The sequence below is a fragment of the Chelonia mydas genome, chromosome 2 (assembly GCF_015237465.2).
Source record: "Chelonia mydas isolate rCheMyd1 chromosome 2, rCheMyd1.pri.v2, whole genome shotgun sequence".
NCBI lineage: Eukaryota > Metazoa > Chordata > Testudines > Cheloniidae > Chelonia > Chelonia mydas.
In genome coordinates this window covers 233,574,309-233,591,737 of record NC_057850.1, presented here as the reverse complement: position 1 = coordinate 233,591,737, position 17,429 = coordinate 233,574,309, and the positions used below count along the sequence as shown (strand labels likewise).

General features: G+C 42.5%; 1 protein-coding gene across 1 annotated transcript in view; it reads left to right on the top strand.

Moving 5' to 3' along the window:
* Positions 1-17,429, top strand: part of NRP1 (neuropilin 1) — a 133,008-nt gene that overhangs the window by 102,276 nt on the left and 13,303 nt on the right. The window contains 4 exon segments of the mRNA XM_037890966.2: positions 1,584-1,728; positions 5,510-5,614; positions 8,883-8,942; positions 16,828-16,965. Of these exon segments, the coding sequence (XP_037746894.1) occupies positions 1,584-1,728; positions 5,510-5,614; positions 8,883-8,942; positions 16,828-16,965 (448 nt within the window).

Below are 17,429 nucleotides of genomic sequence, written 5' to 3'. Positions count from 1 at the left end.
CAGCCCCAAGATTAATTGTGGGTTAGACCATGCACAATTGAATAGGAAGCAGCAGGGCACTAGCTGGTACAGCCAAAGTCTCAGTCAAGTAAACTTGTACAGTTGCCAAAAAGGGTTGGGAGCCGCTGGTTTACTATATAGAAACTTAAACCAAAAATAAGTGGAATTTTTAGAATTACAGTGAAAAAAAATCAATAATCAGTTTTTCCTGTGGCCTATCCCTGCTTTGAAATACAAAATCAGCTTTTCCTGCTGCCTCTGCTTTGTCTGCCTTTGGATCACTAGCAGGAAAGTGCTGTGTGTTGAGTTGTGGTCTCATCCAAATAAGATGGGTATCTGGCAGCTGCTTTTCTTATCAATGCAAAAATGAAGCTTCATCCTGAAGGACTAAGAGCTGGAAGTTCCCTTAAATGTCACTGTAATCTCAAATTTGGATTCCAGTTCAAAGGAGATTTTGATTAGCATTGCGATTCAGCCAGTTCTTATACAATAAACTCTCAGCTGCTTTACATACAATTTATTGCTCTGTTCTTTTGTCTAGCCTGTACTTCAGTGAAATTATTTTATGAGTAATGCTGGAATTGAGGAGATCTGAGTTCCATTTCTGGCAACGCCACAGGTCTTATGTATGATTCTGGGCACTTAATACTATGTTCCCCACCTGTAAAATGGAAATAATGATATTTCCTTTTTCCTACCCTTTATTCTCTATATTTGGAATGTAAGTTCTTCATGTCAGGAACTGTCGTTTACTGTGTATGTGCTGTGTGTGTATAGCACCTAGCACAATGGGGCCTTGATCTCAATTGGTGCCTCTAGGTATTGATGAAATACAAATAATAAATAGTAATAACTTGTTCTACATATAGAACTTCCATTTCACTGACATCAGCAGGAGTCACAAGCAGTTGAAAGCTGCTGTATAACTAAGGGATCCACAATGCTGCTGAGAGATGAGATTTTTGTCCCAAATACATGTCCATCAAGCTGCTTTGCCCTCTGAGATTCTGTTGGGTACTCTTTGCAGATCTGTTAGTAGGTAGTTTTCTTTGTTCTTATTCAAGACCAGTTTCATTGGAAGAACTCTTGCAGCTACTGCTCCTGGAGTTTAATTTACACCTTTTTAAAATAACTATAACTTATGAAACTCTGACTCTGTCACTGGGGGAAATCAGATTGAAGTTTTCTCTTGAATAGTTGGGTTATTATTATAACTACTTAAAAAGTGACAGGATCTTTTCCTCAGTCATTTTCTCCCCATGAAGTGCTGAAAATGTCACCCAGTAAAACCCCAGATATCACAGTGTCATTTAAAAACATGTCTCATTAGACACTCAGCTCCTGTTATGACCCTGATAGATTGGTTGCTACTGAGTTTATGAAAAATGAAATGTGTCACTTTTCAGAGAAGCTTTAACTACATGTTCCTTCCTCATTTAAGAAAGGAATGTCAGGCACTTATTAAATTGGTAGGATTTGGCCTACTTCTCATCCAATTCAAATACTAGAGACCTAAAGAAAAAAAGACAATTGTTGAAAGCGATTTTTTTTTTTTAACAAGCAGCATTTGTCATGCCTTGCAGACTTTTGAAGGCAACACCAACTATGATACGCCTGAGCTGCGGACTTTTGAACCCATAACAACCAGATTAATCCGTGTCTACCCTGAGAGAGCCACACATGGAGGACTGGGGCTGAGAATGGAACTACTGGGCTGTGAATCTGAAGGTAATTGCTCTGACAGAGATGAATGCATTGTATTAATTATTTTCATACAGATACACTCTGACTTGGAGTACTGCTGAGCACAGCTGCTCCCATAGGAGTAGCACGTGGGACTCTTGCATCAGTGACTGCCATCAGTGCTGTTTCTTGGCCCGGTCAATGCCCTCACTGAGGACATTTGAGTATGTCTGCGGCACTAAGTTATATATTATTCTTTCCACAATTCCTTTTGTGAATCCTTGTGATGGTCTCACCGCACAGGGTCTTCTGCTCCTTTAAGCAATCTAAGGATTACTTGACTATTACACAAGAGGGGTGTGCAGCACTTTTCAGAGAGACCAAAGATGCATCCCTACCCCCAGGTGATTTGCAATTGAGGTTAGTTATATGACATGACACAGGAAGAGAAGGCTTCTAAGAATGGGGAGGCACATTTACACAAAATAAGATGCTGAGGACACTTTCTGCAAGGTAGACATCGTGTTACCCACTGTGGTGGGTTTGATAGGTTGGTTGAGTGGTTGTTGTTGTTTTTTGTTTGTTTGGGTTTTTTTGCTAATCAAGGCCCCAGTTCTGTATCAGGCACCTAGAAGATAGATGGCCAGGCCAAGAAAAGTCAAGGAATCAATCCTGCAACAGTGCTCTGAAGTATCACAATGGCTTTATTTCTGTATACCTAAAAAGTGATGTGCATTTGGTCATTTTATCTGATGGATGATAGTGCAGAAGGGTGGCCGTTACAAACTATAAAGCTGCTGATCTTCTGCATTATTCTTATTTATATTTATGAAGCATCACTATTCAAGTCTATTGAGGTTCTTACACTAGTCCTATTACAGTGGTATCCAAAGATAAATTAAAGCAACTAGTATATGACATGTGGTTCCTTCTCTATTCCATTCCCCAGGAGAAAGTGTGGGAGGTGTTGTTGTTAAAGCTGATGAGCTATATGCTGCTATGTGTGAAAGCCGGGTTGAAGAAGTGTGATTCACACTTGGCCTGCAAAGTGATGAGGTTGGAGGGACTTCTCTGTTTCTGGGGCCATTCTCAATTCCTATGGGAGTTCTCAGTTCCTGCAGGTCATTGCCCTTGCTTTTGATCAAGGAGAGAAGATGCAGTACCTGCCCAAAAGGCCCTTGCTGTCTATGGTGCAGTCATTCTCCCATCGAACTCAATGGCTGTTTTGCTAACGATGTTCGTAGGAACAGACTCAAACCCTAAAGCAGACACACAGGACTACATAGTACTCTACTCAGAAGGAAAGTGGGAGGCATAAAGACTCTCCCTTCTATGTATTCATTCAAGGGCTGAGCACAATCACAGTCTTTATGCTCACCTGAACACAAGGGTGAGTGAGGATAGTGCCATTAGAATTACTAGCCACTCCAAAAATGGTGAAGAGGTGGGTCCATGGCTCCACCACACTATCCCATCCTGACCAGGAGAATTGGCTAGCCAGAGAAGGGATAGAAATTGTGATAGGAACAGAGACACAGAAGAAGTTGCAAAAATATGAGTGGGAGAAGGATCCAATGGGAATGATTAGCAGGAAGGTTTGCATGCAACCAGGGCATTCAGAGAGGTTAGGATGAAATAAGAGCTGAAATGCAGGCAAAGGTGGGATTATACCAGGTCCTCAAGGTCAAGATAAGAAGCTTGAACTTGATACCAAAGGCTAGAGGAAGGGATTCATAGAGAGAGTTACCTGACTTAGGGAATAGATGTACTGTGTATAGGGTTGCCAATCCTCCAGGATTGGCCTGCAGTCTCCCAGCATCGGCACTGATCTCCTGGTGACTATTGAAAACAATTTTTAAATTTTAAGAAAATTACATTATGTCATGCTGGGGAAAAAAATCTCCCGGAATAGCTTCAGTCAGAGTTGGCAACCCTAACTGTCTACTTCAGTTATGTAGAGCCCTGTTCTTGTATGTAACTAGAGCTACAGTGCACGCGGGCCCTGTGGATCCACCATGTTTCATCCAGAATGGAGCTGCTAGAGGAACCTCAATCCATCCTGGAATTTCTGGCATACAAGGAGACTGCATAACCTGCACCTGGAATGGCTGACCAGCTCTGTGGGCTAATGCAGAGGAGGGAGGAGTCCAAGAGAGACACACATTATTGCATGGGCTTTCAGTACAGTGACCAGTTGTTACTGAAAATAGCCATATTCCAGAGTAGATAAAAGCTTGGATCAAGCTCCCTCTGCTGATTACACTGAGCCAGCTAACTGCACCTGGCATAGCTACACACTCCTGATATAAAATCTAAATCTTATGCTTAAACAGTGTGTGTGGTGTCTGGGTTTTGTGATTTCCGAGTTGTTATTGCTGTTTGTTTGGTGGACATTGGGTCTTAGATACGTTTTCTGGCACCTTTCACAAATCACAGCTCTTAATCATAATAACAAAAGGTCAGACCTTTATTGGATAGGCAGCGGCTACCAGAATATCATCACCAGCCATAAACAAATCATGGCCAGCAGCGGCTACTGACATCATTAATGTCTCATATTTATGAATATCTTTAAAAAAATAACTTTCACACCTTCAAATTAAGCAATAGCAATAGCATCGATAATGATACTTTTCGGTCACTGTTGCCCAGCCTATAATCAGACAGTTCCTCTCCCACACAGGCTCCGAAGGGAGTGGTTATATGTTGCCCACCATTTTTAATGTTTAGTTACACAAACACCAGGATGATGCTTAAAACAGTAATCAGAAGAGTGGGTGGATTAATATTGGTTTAAAAATTTCAAGGATTAATATTTGCTAAGTAAACTCTATTGCATAGAGTTTAGGAAAGGAGGACTAAATCCAGATCAGCATAATCCTAAAAGTCAAATTGTGTCCTGGCTGGTGCTGGAGCTAAATGGGAACAAGGGATACGGGAGGTAAATCCTGTGATCAAACCAGGGCAGGATCCTGCTGGAGAGGATGGGAACTCATGGTGCAGCACATTTAGCTGCTGCTCAGAAAAAGAGATAGTGGATGTCCCCCAGCTTAGTGCAAGGACGTCCCCCAGGCTAGTGCATGCTGCTGACTGATGTGTAGGGGCTGGCTAGCAGAGTCGTGGGCCTGCCTCCCTAACGCGAGATCATGCATGCCTGTGGCTGTGGTGCATGGGCACGCTGGACAGTGGAGTCCCTCTCCTGACTGTGAAGTAAATACCTGCTCTGTGGAAAAAAGGGCTCCCTCTGCCTCTTTCTTCCCCTTCACACAGACTTCTGCACAGGCCTGCATTCCACGGCCCCAAGGGACTTGGTATGCCCAGAGCTAGGCCACTAGTGAAGTATGTGGTATGTAGCAAGTGAGCATGCACCAGTCATGCTGCTCCTTTTCAGAACATTCCCTCTCACAGGTCCGCCCACAGGCACCCTGCTCTGCAGCAGAAGCATGGCTCTTGTACCAAATACAGCAGCTCCTCTCTTCCCCTCCCACGTGCCCTGCCCTCTACTGTGCCGGATGTCACCCTTCATTAGTAGGAGCATATCACTCATCAGATTGTAAATAATAGAAGGATGTTACTATGATTAAATCCCCCATTCCCTCCCTGCACTTCAGATCAAACACCCTTAATGGGCGGTTAAAGGGCGGCGGTGGCGGGGGGGGGGGGGGATGACAGTGAACAGATCGTAGCAAGGAAATCCAAGGGGATTCTTTTCACCTACTGTAGCACATGAAGTACAATATACTTTGTTCATCAAAATCGCACAGCTGAGACAATGACAAGTCCCCAGGACACGTTTTAACTGAGTAACCCCGGGATTTTGTTTCAGCACCGACATCAGTCCCTACCACTACAGAGGGCAATCCTGTAGATGAGTGTGATGATGACCAGGCAAACTGTCACAGCGGAACAGGTGATGACTACCAACTGACAGGTGCAGAAACCATCCTCATTCCATTGCAGCCTCATTTTAGTTCATGTTGATCACCAATTACCAGCTAAATGTCTGTCTTGATTGAATCACTCATGATGAATGGACATTGGTATGCAGTTTGTATTGTCTGCACTGTCACAACATAGGCATCTGCATTTTATATGTGACAATACTTTTGATTGTTTTCTCCACTGTGTAATTTTTGAGGCAAAGAATAGTGACTAGCAGGCAGATAGGGCATTTTTGGACCAAGAATTGCATTTAATCAAATGCCTTATTTAACTTTCCCTCAGGAAAAAAACCCTGGACAGACCTTTAGGAAAAGTTTTATTCTGATACCAAGGGTAGCTCAAAATGAGGGTATTGCTGAGACTCAAGAGGCCCATTTTCACACTTATTTTGTGCCCTTGCCATCTGGGGCAGGATTCCCTGCTTAGCCATTGCCCTTTCCCAAGAGGCCATTGAGTAAACACATACACATTCACACAGAGAGATCCGTGATCTCTCTCTTCTCCACTGTCCCTCCAACACAACCGTATAAGGGGTGGCTGCTAACGTCTTCAGGATGCCCCCACCAGCATAGAGATAGGAAGACAAAGAGTCCAAAGCAGTGCACTGCGGTGGGCTCATACGGCCACAGACCAGGGTGTTGTATGTTTCTTTTTTGTTCTTGTGCATAGAGCCCCCTTCTCTCTGCATAAGTTGGCGCTGCACAGTCAGCTTTGGTATTTTTCTGTGGCTTACATATCTCAGAGGATTATGTGTCTGGTCTATTGGAAAGGGCCCTCGGTTAGCAGAAATATACACCTACACCAACAGGGCTTATTTTCAGACAAACTGATACAAGTTATTGCACTATCACTCCCTTCCATGGTTAGCCTACTAAATGTATATTGCTTCCTATATCCATGATATCAAATATGGTTTAAATTTGGCACTCTGTGTCTGAGAGCACTTTGGATAACCTTAGATAGTTGGGGGTGGGGAAGGCGTGCACTGGAAGCAGTCAAGAGTGGATGCAAAAAACCTGCCCTTTCAGCATCCAGCTCCTTCTGAGCCTTCACTGTATTTCCTGTAAACACAAGTTGCAAACAGAGGGTTTTATTCATAGTTAAAAAATACAGATATTCTGATCAGAAGTGACACTGCACAGTCCCAGTCCCTGCTTTTCAAATCACAGTATCCTAGCTGATTTTTATTCTTTTGAAAATAGCCAAAGCAGTGAATCTGAAATAAGGAAATACCGTCTGACTGCTAAATAGTTCAGAAAGCTTTCAGCATCAGTAAACCTTTGGATTTCTTGCATGCATATATCTCCAGAGCTGATTCAAAGAAATCTGGGACCTTCTGTGATGACATTCAACTGGGGCCCCTAGTTGCAAGGCTCACAGTTTAGGAGCAGATGGTGCATGGCACAGGTGCCCCATCTGAGGGGTAGGGGGAAGAAGGAAGGAGCACACAAAGAGCTTCCCAGTTCAATGACATTCACAGTCCCTGCTCTCCAGCGAGAAAGGAACTGCACCCATATGCCTCTGGGGGCAGGAGGATATGAGACCATGGCCCCAACCATCCACCCTGGCCGACTCTACAATACACTGCAGGGAGCAGTCTGAACCATCCAACACAGTGATGCAGCCTTCAGTCTTCCCTAAGTGCCAGGCCACTTGGGGAGGGAACAGAACCAGGTCGCCTAGCTCTTAGTCCAGTGCTCTGTTTCCACTGCACAACACTGCCTTTTTATATAAAGCTTTTCAATAAAGCCTTCAGGCTTTAATATTATTCATTGCTTGTATTACAATCGAACTTAAAAACCCCAGCCTGCATCAGGCCCCCATTGTGCTAGGCACTGTTCAGACACGTGGTATTTTATGGAGATAATATACATAACACAAACATGTAATGATGCTAATTTAATTATTTACGTGCTTTTTCAAAATGTATAAAAGGAATGTTTTATGCTGTGTAAATTGTGTGCCACACTACGGATACTGGACAGGTGAAGAGCTGATTTTTCAGCTTCTTCCCTTTTTTTGCTAGTTTTCAATTAGCATGTGAAATGCTTACATTCTCAAATGTATAACTCTGTCAGATTCAGCTGCTTGATAGTATTTACACAAATGTAAGTATCAAAATAACCTTGTCTGACAATATAACTGTCATTACACTCTAGACCAGATTCTTCCCTGGTACACTTTGGCCCCAAATATAGCTAAATTATTTGTGTGTCTTCCTGCATCGTCATCAGACCCTCCATTATATCACTCACTCAGACAGAAAACCAATATAGCTTGGGCATTCAATTTCATTAAAACTCATCCTAGGCCTTTCTCTAACGTGTAAAACTTACTGGTGAGGGAAGGGAGATTTGGCTGATAATCAGCAGCCTATTGCTTCATAAACAAGCGTTCCTCTTCCTTTACTTTTTGTTTCCTTTATCAATATGATGACATCAGCAGTAAATTACTGAGTGCAGAGTGGAACCAAGGCTCCACCCATTCCTTGCCTACCTGCTCCAAGAAGAAAACACGCGGAATAGTTTCTCCACTCTATCCTGTGTGCCTGAACACAAGATCCAGGCTGTCCATGTCGGGATAGAAGAGAAGCTTTTCATCCATCTCATCTCTTCCACAGGCACAAAGTCTGTGTCAGATTCTAGCCCAGATCCAGCTGAGCCTTGTGGAGTTTTGATGTGAACTCTTCTCACAACTTAGCTACAAGACAATGCTGGGGAAGGATCCTGCAGTCGCTGGGGATGGACTAGGTTCCCTAATGTAGATCTTTTCTATCCCTGATTTGGGAGGCAGCATAGTACGGATGCTTGAGTGCAGAGGGGGGTTTTAGGAAGTCCTGAATTCTAGTCCCCAGCTCTGCCAGTAAGTTACTTCAAGGAAGACTTGCTGTAAGTTACTTCACTTCTCTGCCTGATTTTCACCATTCATAAAATGAGGACAATCACAGTGAACGTTGTGAGCATTAATTAGTTAGTGTTTCTAAATGGTTTCTTCGATATACAGCTCTACATAGGTGCTGTTTGTTATTATTATTTTCTATTATTCTCGTGTTGAAAAAGGAAACCAGATCTCTCTGTCTCTCTCTCTCTCTCTCTCTCATTCTGTATGAGATTTATGCATGCACATTCACATATGTATGTGCTTAGCCAGACAAACGTCTCGGTAATATTTTTCATGTATATTTAGAAACTTCCTAATGATTGCTGTGTCTTACTGTCCTGTTTCATGTGTCATATCATGTATAATTTATTTTTCAGGTGGTACTACAGTGCTGACTACAGAAAAGCCGACAGTAATAGACAGTACAGTACAGCCAGGTATAAAAAAGAAATTTTCTCATTAAAAACATAGTAAATTCCTTACCCAAATCTCATGCCAAAGACAAAAATAATGAATTGCAGCACTTCCTGGCTTTCTGTTCCCTAAAAGTCTCTGAAGTAAAGAAGCATCTGGTCTTTGAGCTTTGTACAGTAAATATTTAACTCCTTTCATCCACATGTATATGCAGTCAACAGCAATATTTCCTTCTGCAAATGCCTAATGGTGACAATACTCGTTATAAACTAAACTAACTTAATCACGCCCCAAACTCCGTTTAAATGCAGCATATGTGTGACACTGTTTGCAAGCTCCAGATGAAAAAAACAGACAGAAAGACAGATTCACTATTGACATCCCTCACAATTCTGCAAAACCAAGATAAAGAAAGTTTGCCAGTTTTCTCCACCACAGAGCTGGCAAGTTTATAATATTATTTTCTAGCAAGTACTTTCAAAATGGGGTTATATAAACTGCTACCATAAACTTGCACTAAGAGGAAAGGAGCTGTCATGGGCAGCAAGTCATCTTTCCTTAATCAATACAATAGCTAACAGCTTTTACAATCCTTCATTTGCTACTTCCCCCTGCTTCACAGCCCAGGCTTCACAGCATTTGAGTTCTGGACATTTTTAATATCCTGTACAATTTTAAAAAAACCAAAACCCAAACTCCTAAAAGTATGAGCAGCAATTTTAAATGCTCTGCATTAATAATTGTGGACTGGTGAGGAGGTCAATGTTCAGTTATTCCCATTTCCTTTAGTAAAGCACAGCCAGGCACGGTCTCCCAAGTAATTTATTAACAGGGTGTGTAACTGTGTATCAGTGTTTCCTCCACAATAGGACACCATCAGGCTTTGCTTCAAGCAAAATAATTGTGTTAATAATTAGAATGCTTCCTTAAGGCACTGGTGACCTGATTAAGAAGCAATATTGACTTAGTTTAGAAGTTGTTTTTGTTCTTAACTTCTGATTCCCAGAATATAAGTGTATAGGTGAAAACTTTCCCCCACCTCAGAATTTGTTTCCCTTGTCCTAGGCATGTGTTTAGTCAGCATGTATTATTCTGACCAATGTCCTGCTTTCGAGTCAAGATGGGATCTCAACAGACAGCTCTGCCTGCCTGCTCCTGTACCATCTCGGTTAGAGGGAACAACCAGCTTGCAGGTAGAGCTGGTCAGAAAAAGTCAGACAAAGCAGTTATTGATCGGAAAACATTGTTCTGTCGAAATCGAAATACTTTGTGACATCATGTCCATGCTGTCAACATTTTGTTTTGCAGTAAAAGGGGGGGTGGGAAGGGGTAAGGGTTCCAAAACAACCCAGTAGGACATTTTCAGAATGAAACATTTTGATTTTTCCTTTCAAAATGATTTTTTTCTTTCTAACATTCTTATTATGTATTATATATTGTAACAAAACAGTCTGACAAAGCCAAAGTGATTGTTTTTTAATTTGCTTTCACTGAGAATTTTGAAATTTTGGTATTTGCTTCCATATAGGAATGAAAACAAATCTGGAAATCTCAAAATCCTCCATGAAATGGAATTTCCACTCTGCACACAGCTCCAATTGCAAGTTATGCTGAGTCTTGTTGGCTTGAGTGGACTTTCCGTAATATGACTGACTACTTTTGGCAAGGGCAGGGGAGAGTCTTTCAGGATCTCCTCATTGTCTTTCTTTACTGCCCCCCCCCCCGCCCCCGCCGCACTGCCGTTACTTGCCCTGTGATGAGCCAGCATTTTTCCAGCTAAAGACATTGCTTTGAGGCACCTTCAGAGCTTGCCAATGTTATTTCCCTTTATTGTTCAGTCAGTCACTTGTGTTCACTAGGCACTACTTCCTCCCATGGCATAAGGGATAAGCGCCGATCCCAAACTCCAATTCTCCATGTGGCAGCACATAACAAAGGCTCACAGACAGATGGGCAGCCAGATAAAATAGTGATGGTCCCTGAAAAAATGTTTATAAATTAAAACAAAAGTTCCAGAATCTTTGCACTGCCTCACTGCAAGACATCCTTAAACGCTGCATAAAGGGGAAGCTGAGGATATTCCCTAACATTGGGGAAATCTCTAGTGATGTGAAGGCAGTGTAAGTGGCTCTCCATCACCCGTTCCTGTTGTCATAAGGGTCAGCCTTGGACATGGAGTGGCAGAAAAGGGGCAAGTAAGTTTGGGAGGGATGGGGTCGGGCAGAGTGCAAGATCCCTGCCCAGATCCCCAGCCTCTGCAGCTATTGGTTGCAAGCAGTGTAATTTAAACTAGTCTTGAAGCTAGTCTAAATTATTCCCGGGACCTCTTTGGCCCCCACTGACCCAGGATTGGGGGAGTGACTTAGAGCCATCTTTCTCCACCCCCTCTCCTCAGCTGCTCCAAGTGTAAATTCAGTACAGCAGTCAACAGCCCTCGGATTCGGTCCTGATTCTATTTAAATCAATGAGATTTTTGCCATTGATGTCAGTGGGGCTGAGTCCTAAGGAAGTTAGAAACAAGAATGGAATAAAAAATGCTTAAAGGTTTGGATTTTCTTAGGAGAGTAGCTAAACTGCTTGCAAAACTTGAAAAGTGTCGCGTCACCCAGACACCTAATGTAGCATTAACAGTCCTGCCCACCAAGATGACTACTTGACAAGTGTCATTCCTGTGCCTTGTCAGCCCAGTTCTTTTTAAACCTCTCTTGCAGTGGCAAGGAATTGATTTAAAGAACCATGTGGCATGCTCAACTCTTGCCTATTTACACATAAACCAAGCTGTGTATTTGCATTATATGTGCTCAACAGGTATGCACAGCCCTGTGTAAATCAGGAAAGTTAATAAATCAAATGTTTTGTTTCATTCAATTGTAATAACTGGTTTACAAAGATACATCAGGTAAAATGAGGGGACAAGAAACATCTTTAAGGTAGAGTGTGTCTGATTCTCTTTACACTAGGGCAACTTTACACCACTATACAGAGCCGCCCGGGGGAGGGCAAGTGGGGCAATTTGCCCCAGGCCCCCATGAGAATGTGTGAAGTCTGAGGTCTGAGACAGGGGAGGGGCCAGTAGCGTAGCTAGGGTGGGAGCGGGGCAGCGGCTGCTCTCCCACTGAGCACAAGTGGTACCTTTTTAATTTTTTGGTGCCTTTTAAATTTTTACTCACCCGGCAGCGCTCCGGGTCTCTGGCGGCATTTCGGTGGCAGATCCTTCAGTGCCGCCAAAGACCCGGAGCGAGTGAAGGACCCGCCTTCGAAGTGCCACCGAAGACCCAGAGCACCACCGGGTGAGTACAAGTGGCTGGCACCTTTTTTTATGTCCGCTCCCCTTGTTCGCTTCACCTGGCTACGCCTCTGGAAGGGGCCCCTGAAATTGCTTTGCCCCAGGCCCCCTGAATCCTCTGCGCGGCCCTGCCACTATAGTAGTGTAAAAGGACCTTAAAGTGTGTGAAAATATAATTTACTCCCAGTTTAAGACTGCTTTACACTGCCAGAGTGGTATATGAGAATACTAAAAAGAAAAGGAGTACTTGTGGCACCTTAGAGACTAACCAATTTATTTGAGCATAAGCTTTTGTGAGCTACAGCTCTTATGCTCAAATAAATTGGTTAGTCGCTAAGGTGCCACAAGTACTCCTTTTCTTTTTGCGAATACAGACTAACACGGCTGTTACTCTGACATATGAGAATACTGTAAATGAGAATCAGATCCAGTATGTGAGCACTAACGTGGTCCAATTATTTTGATAAATTCCCATTTTAATGTTCAGATAACCCTGATTCACAGCATCTATGAAGAGTTTTCTTCATGTCCTGAATGCCATTCTGCTCCTTCTTGCCTCCAGTTGGTGCAACTGTAGAAATATGTCAGACTGTGTCCCAAGAAAGATAAATGGACTTGAAAGGAACTCACCCAGCTGGATTTTCAAATGACTAGCTTGTTCATATGCAGCATTGATGATTACAGCTGTGAGCAAGATGTAGCCTGGAAGTACAGCCATTGGATACTTTCTGAGAGGATACATTGGTTTAATTCCATACCACATAAACCTACATTTTTAAAGAGTGGGGATTTTGCCACACATAACCAATTGCTTCTAGTACAAACAACCTGATATGCATTTGAGCTATGGCCAGTTTACTCCATGCTGTTGTTACAAAGCAAACCTAGCGATTGCTTAACAAGTCATGAGAGGATCACTGTAGTTCAAAAAGATCTTCTAGTGGCATGGACGCAGTGTCACAGCATCTACATTTCCTTTCTCACAGCTGCCAACATAGGGTCCATGGGGGAATGGCTGCAGCTGACCTCTAGCTATTGTATCACCCCCGGGGACCTTGAACAGTGTGATTTAGAGCAGCTCTACACTTGGTGTTCCTCAGCCAAATATCTATAGCTAAAATGTCCATTTCTCATTTTATGGGCCCTTTTAATTCCTAATCTCTTTACCGTCCATTCTTGCACTTCCCCATTAAGTTGTTTTCTAAACATACTGAAATGTCATGCCTTTCCCTTACACTGCTGTTCTGTTTTTCTGAAATATGCGTTAGCACCAGGCCAATTTTTGAGAAAACAATAGAGACAGAGCAACGAATACTTCAAATAACTGCAAACATATACTGGCCCAAACCCGATTGCCTAACTCACAAAAAAAGTCCCATTAACTTCAGCGGAACTACTCCCATGGGTTAGGTGAGCCAGAGTTAGCGCACTGAAATCAATGGGACTATTTGGGTAAAAGAAGCCCATTTTCACTCCCAACCATGGTATCTACCACACCAAAGCTCAGATACATAGAAACTGCCATAGTAGTTCGGACCAGGGTCCATCTAGTCTAGTATTCTGTCTCTGGCATTGGCCAACACCAGATATTTCAGAGGAAGTTGCAAGAAACTCAACAATAGGCATAGTTGGATAATGTACCCCCCCCCATGAAGGTCTCATCTGAATCCCTACTAGTTAGAGATTGACTTAAACCCTGAAGCATGAGGTTTTGTAGCTCTTCCAGCACTCTTTTTTAGAATTAATTAATTTTCTCTAGACCATTCACGGTGTTATATACTTTTATCATGTTCCCTGTTACTTGTCTCCTTTCTAAAGTAAACAGTCCCAGTCTTTTCAGCCTCTTTGTGCTATGTGATAGCTTCAGACCAATGTGCTGCACAGATCACAATTTTCCTATGTTGTGGTTTGTATGTTGTGAGGGATGTCACAAGCTTTGCACGATGCTGCCTTTGGGGTTCTATCAAATAAATGTTGTTTAACATTTTTCTTCTACTTTTTTAAAGTCCTATTTCATGGATGCGATGTCACCGCCATGTGACACAGCTGTCTTTCTCATCATCTTTAGCCATGAAAGGATATTTTTTGCTAACTTAAAAACTTTCACATCACTGCAACATAGCTCTCTTCCTTCAAAAACTTCCTTTGACTTTGAAGTGTCCCCTTTTAGGGCCTAATCCCTTTAATCTTTACTCAGGGCCCCACTGTCTGTGAGAATAACCTATGTGGGAAGGCATTTCTTACATGTTCTTTCCTCCAGGCCAGATGCTCCCCCTGCTCTGTGGAGAAGCTGGGAATTCTGCTCCTTCAAGCTTTGGATCCCCTCCATCCAAAAAGAGCCTGTGGGATCCCCTAGAATAGGGAATCCACCCAGTTGCCCCTTGCCTCTCTTCTACAACCCAGCTCCATTATTACTTCTTGGATCCTTCAGGAGCTATGGTTCCAAGGGTTCCCCCAACAGAAATTGCCTTCTGTACCTCCCCTACAGGGTGGTTCACAATAAGTAGGCGAAACTCTGTAATACTGCAGGTACTGCATTGCATTTGCATTGGCTTTCCTTGTGAGTTAGAGATAAGAATGAAAAGGAGCACAGCTCATGTCCCCGAGTTGATATTGATGGGTGCATGAGGCCCTCTGTTCTTAGTTCTTACCCACACAAAACTCTCATTGAAATTAATGGAAGTTTTTCCTGAATAAGGACTGACGGACAACTGAATAACGACTTCAGGATTTGGCCCTTTGAGCAGTCACTTTGTTGTGAGTGGGGGGTTGATCCACTGTGAATTTTCATTGCTTCAGATGAGCCCCTCTTCCAAAGGGGACAAAGTGTAACAGATTTTGAAACAGTTTTTGGAAACCAGAAATGCAAAGAATTCCATCCTATCTTTTGTAAAATCTATCCATTCAAATTCCAAGTTCCATTGAAAACTGCTTTGTATTAAACCTTTAGGCAGAGTTGAAGAGAAGCTGAAAACAAGATATGATCTCATCCTGACCATAATAAACCCCATAATACCAGACTTCTCTTGTTTTACACGGAACTTGTGGGCAATGGGCCACATTTGTCTCTTTTCATTTTTGATTTGTCCATTTCAATGCTGCCATCTTGTGGGCCAACTTGTCTGAAAGATGCTGAAACTGTTTGTTACTAAACCTATGTACTGTAATTGCCAGCAGGCCTTTCCTACAGAGTTGTTTGCATTATTATTGGAGCCATGTTTGTCCCAAATCCTTTCATTAGTGTGTCTGACTTTTTGTTGTTGTTTTTCATAACCAAATTTTATTGTGAGCTATTACACAGATCAAAATCTTATGGTATGAACAACTAGAAAAAAATTATGACAATTGGAACAGCATCTTCTTTGAGCCACAAGTATTACAACAAAAGTTATCTGATTATGTTTCAAAGAGCAGATGAGTTAATCAGGTCACATAAAATCAGAGTGGACTCAAACATTTATATATTCAAAAATATTTGACTAGCTTTATTTTATTCTTCCTTTCCCAAGCCTCTCTGCACTTCCTGGTTCTGCCTGGGACCAGAAATCCTAAAAACCTTTTCTTATGAGGTTTTCAGACCAGTTTTGTAGCCCTCCTCAGAGACATAGATAATCCTCTGAATTTTTGATGAATTATCGAAACCAAATCTCCATGTGGTTCACCCATCACTAATTAAGGGACTCTCATTTTGTGGCTTTGGCACAATTTTTTCCTTGTGACCCTCAAGTACATTTATATTACGTATATTGTTGTGAGTGGAAATGTGGGTGAGCAGAGAATTGTCAGTTATCACGTATATGCTATGGAAAGAAATTGTTCTTGCATTTTAATGTAAAGCCATTGGCATTACTATACATAGGGCTTACCAGTATCTAAGGCTATTACTACACTATGAGCTAGGGATGTGATTCCCCTGCTGGTGTATACATTGAGCTAGCATGAGTACAAATTGCAGTGTAGCCGCCACAGTAGTGGCAGTGAAGGCACAGCTGATCCATGCTGAGCACAGCAGGTTTGTACTCACGATGGCTCAGCCATGCTTCTGCTGCCACTACCGCTGCTACCATGTCTATACGGCTATTTATACTCATGCTAGTTCAATGAGGAGAGCAGAGGAATCACACACCTAACTTCTAATGTAGACGTAGCCTAAAAAGCCCTGTCTTGGAATGTATGGAAGAGTCATGCTGCAGCTGAATTCCCAGGTGGAATTCTGAAGCAGGAGGTCCACCACCTGATCCTCCACGCTTCACAGAGCCAAATCTGCTTGCTGTTCACTCATCCCAGTCCTTTTGCTGAGGTGAGTACCACTACCGCATGGAGCAGTGGCTTTGCTCCCTAGCCACATTGTGGCTGGCTCTTGTAAATGAGCGAGGTTCCTTGCCACTGTCTGGCCCATAAAACCAGGAGAAAATAGCTACATAAGTTTGTGGAAATAATTGGCTATTTTAGCTATTGCCTAGCAATCCTGATCTGTAAGGGCTTCTCAGAATTTCAAGTAGAAATGGTTATTTCCATAGACTAATCAAGGTAGTTTGTTGTTGTTGTTTAAATAAAAAATCTTAAGTTATATTGATAAATTGTATCCTTTTTTTTTGCCCCACCTTCCTCTGTTCCTGCAGAGTTGCCAGCATATGGTTTCAACTGTGGATTTGGTTGGGGATCTCACAAGACTTTGTGCCACTGGGAACACGACAGCCAAGTGGATTTAAAGTGGTCAGTGCTGACTAGCAAAACTGGGCCTATTCAAGATCATACAGGTAATCATGAGTTCATGATGGAGTCACCTTTTAGGGGAAAGGGGCATTTGTGTAGTGCCAGAGCATCTTCCAGAGCATGAGACTTTGCTGTATCTACATTCTAAAATATGTCTTTTCAGAAGATGATGCCCTAGTTAACCCAGCCCATGACTTACAGTCGTGGTCTCATGGTCTCCTGAGTCTGCTACTGCCGCCCAAGACCAGTATGCCTTTTTGTCAGGAAATGAAGATAATCATCAGTCCCAATTCCCCTGGTTGATAACTCCCCTACGGGGCACTAAGACTTCAAATGTCTACAGCAGTACCCTTCCATCCAGTCACTCACCCTGTTACTGCTATTTAACAACCAATATAATAATAAATGGATCCTTATGCATTCTTGTTAATAATGATGAGTATACATCTACCAAAGGAGCAATATGTAAGATAGAATTGTAACTTCCAAGGCTTCTTCAAACACCAAC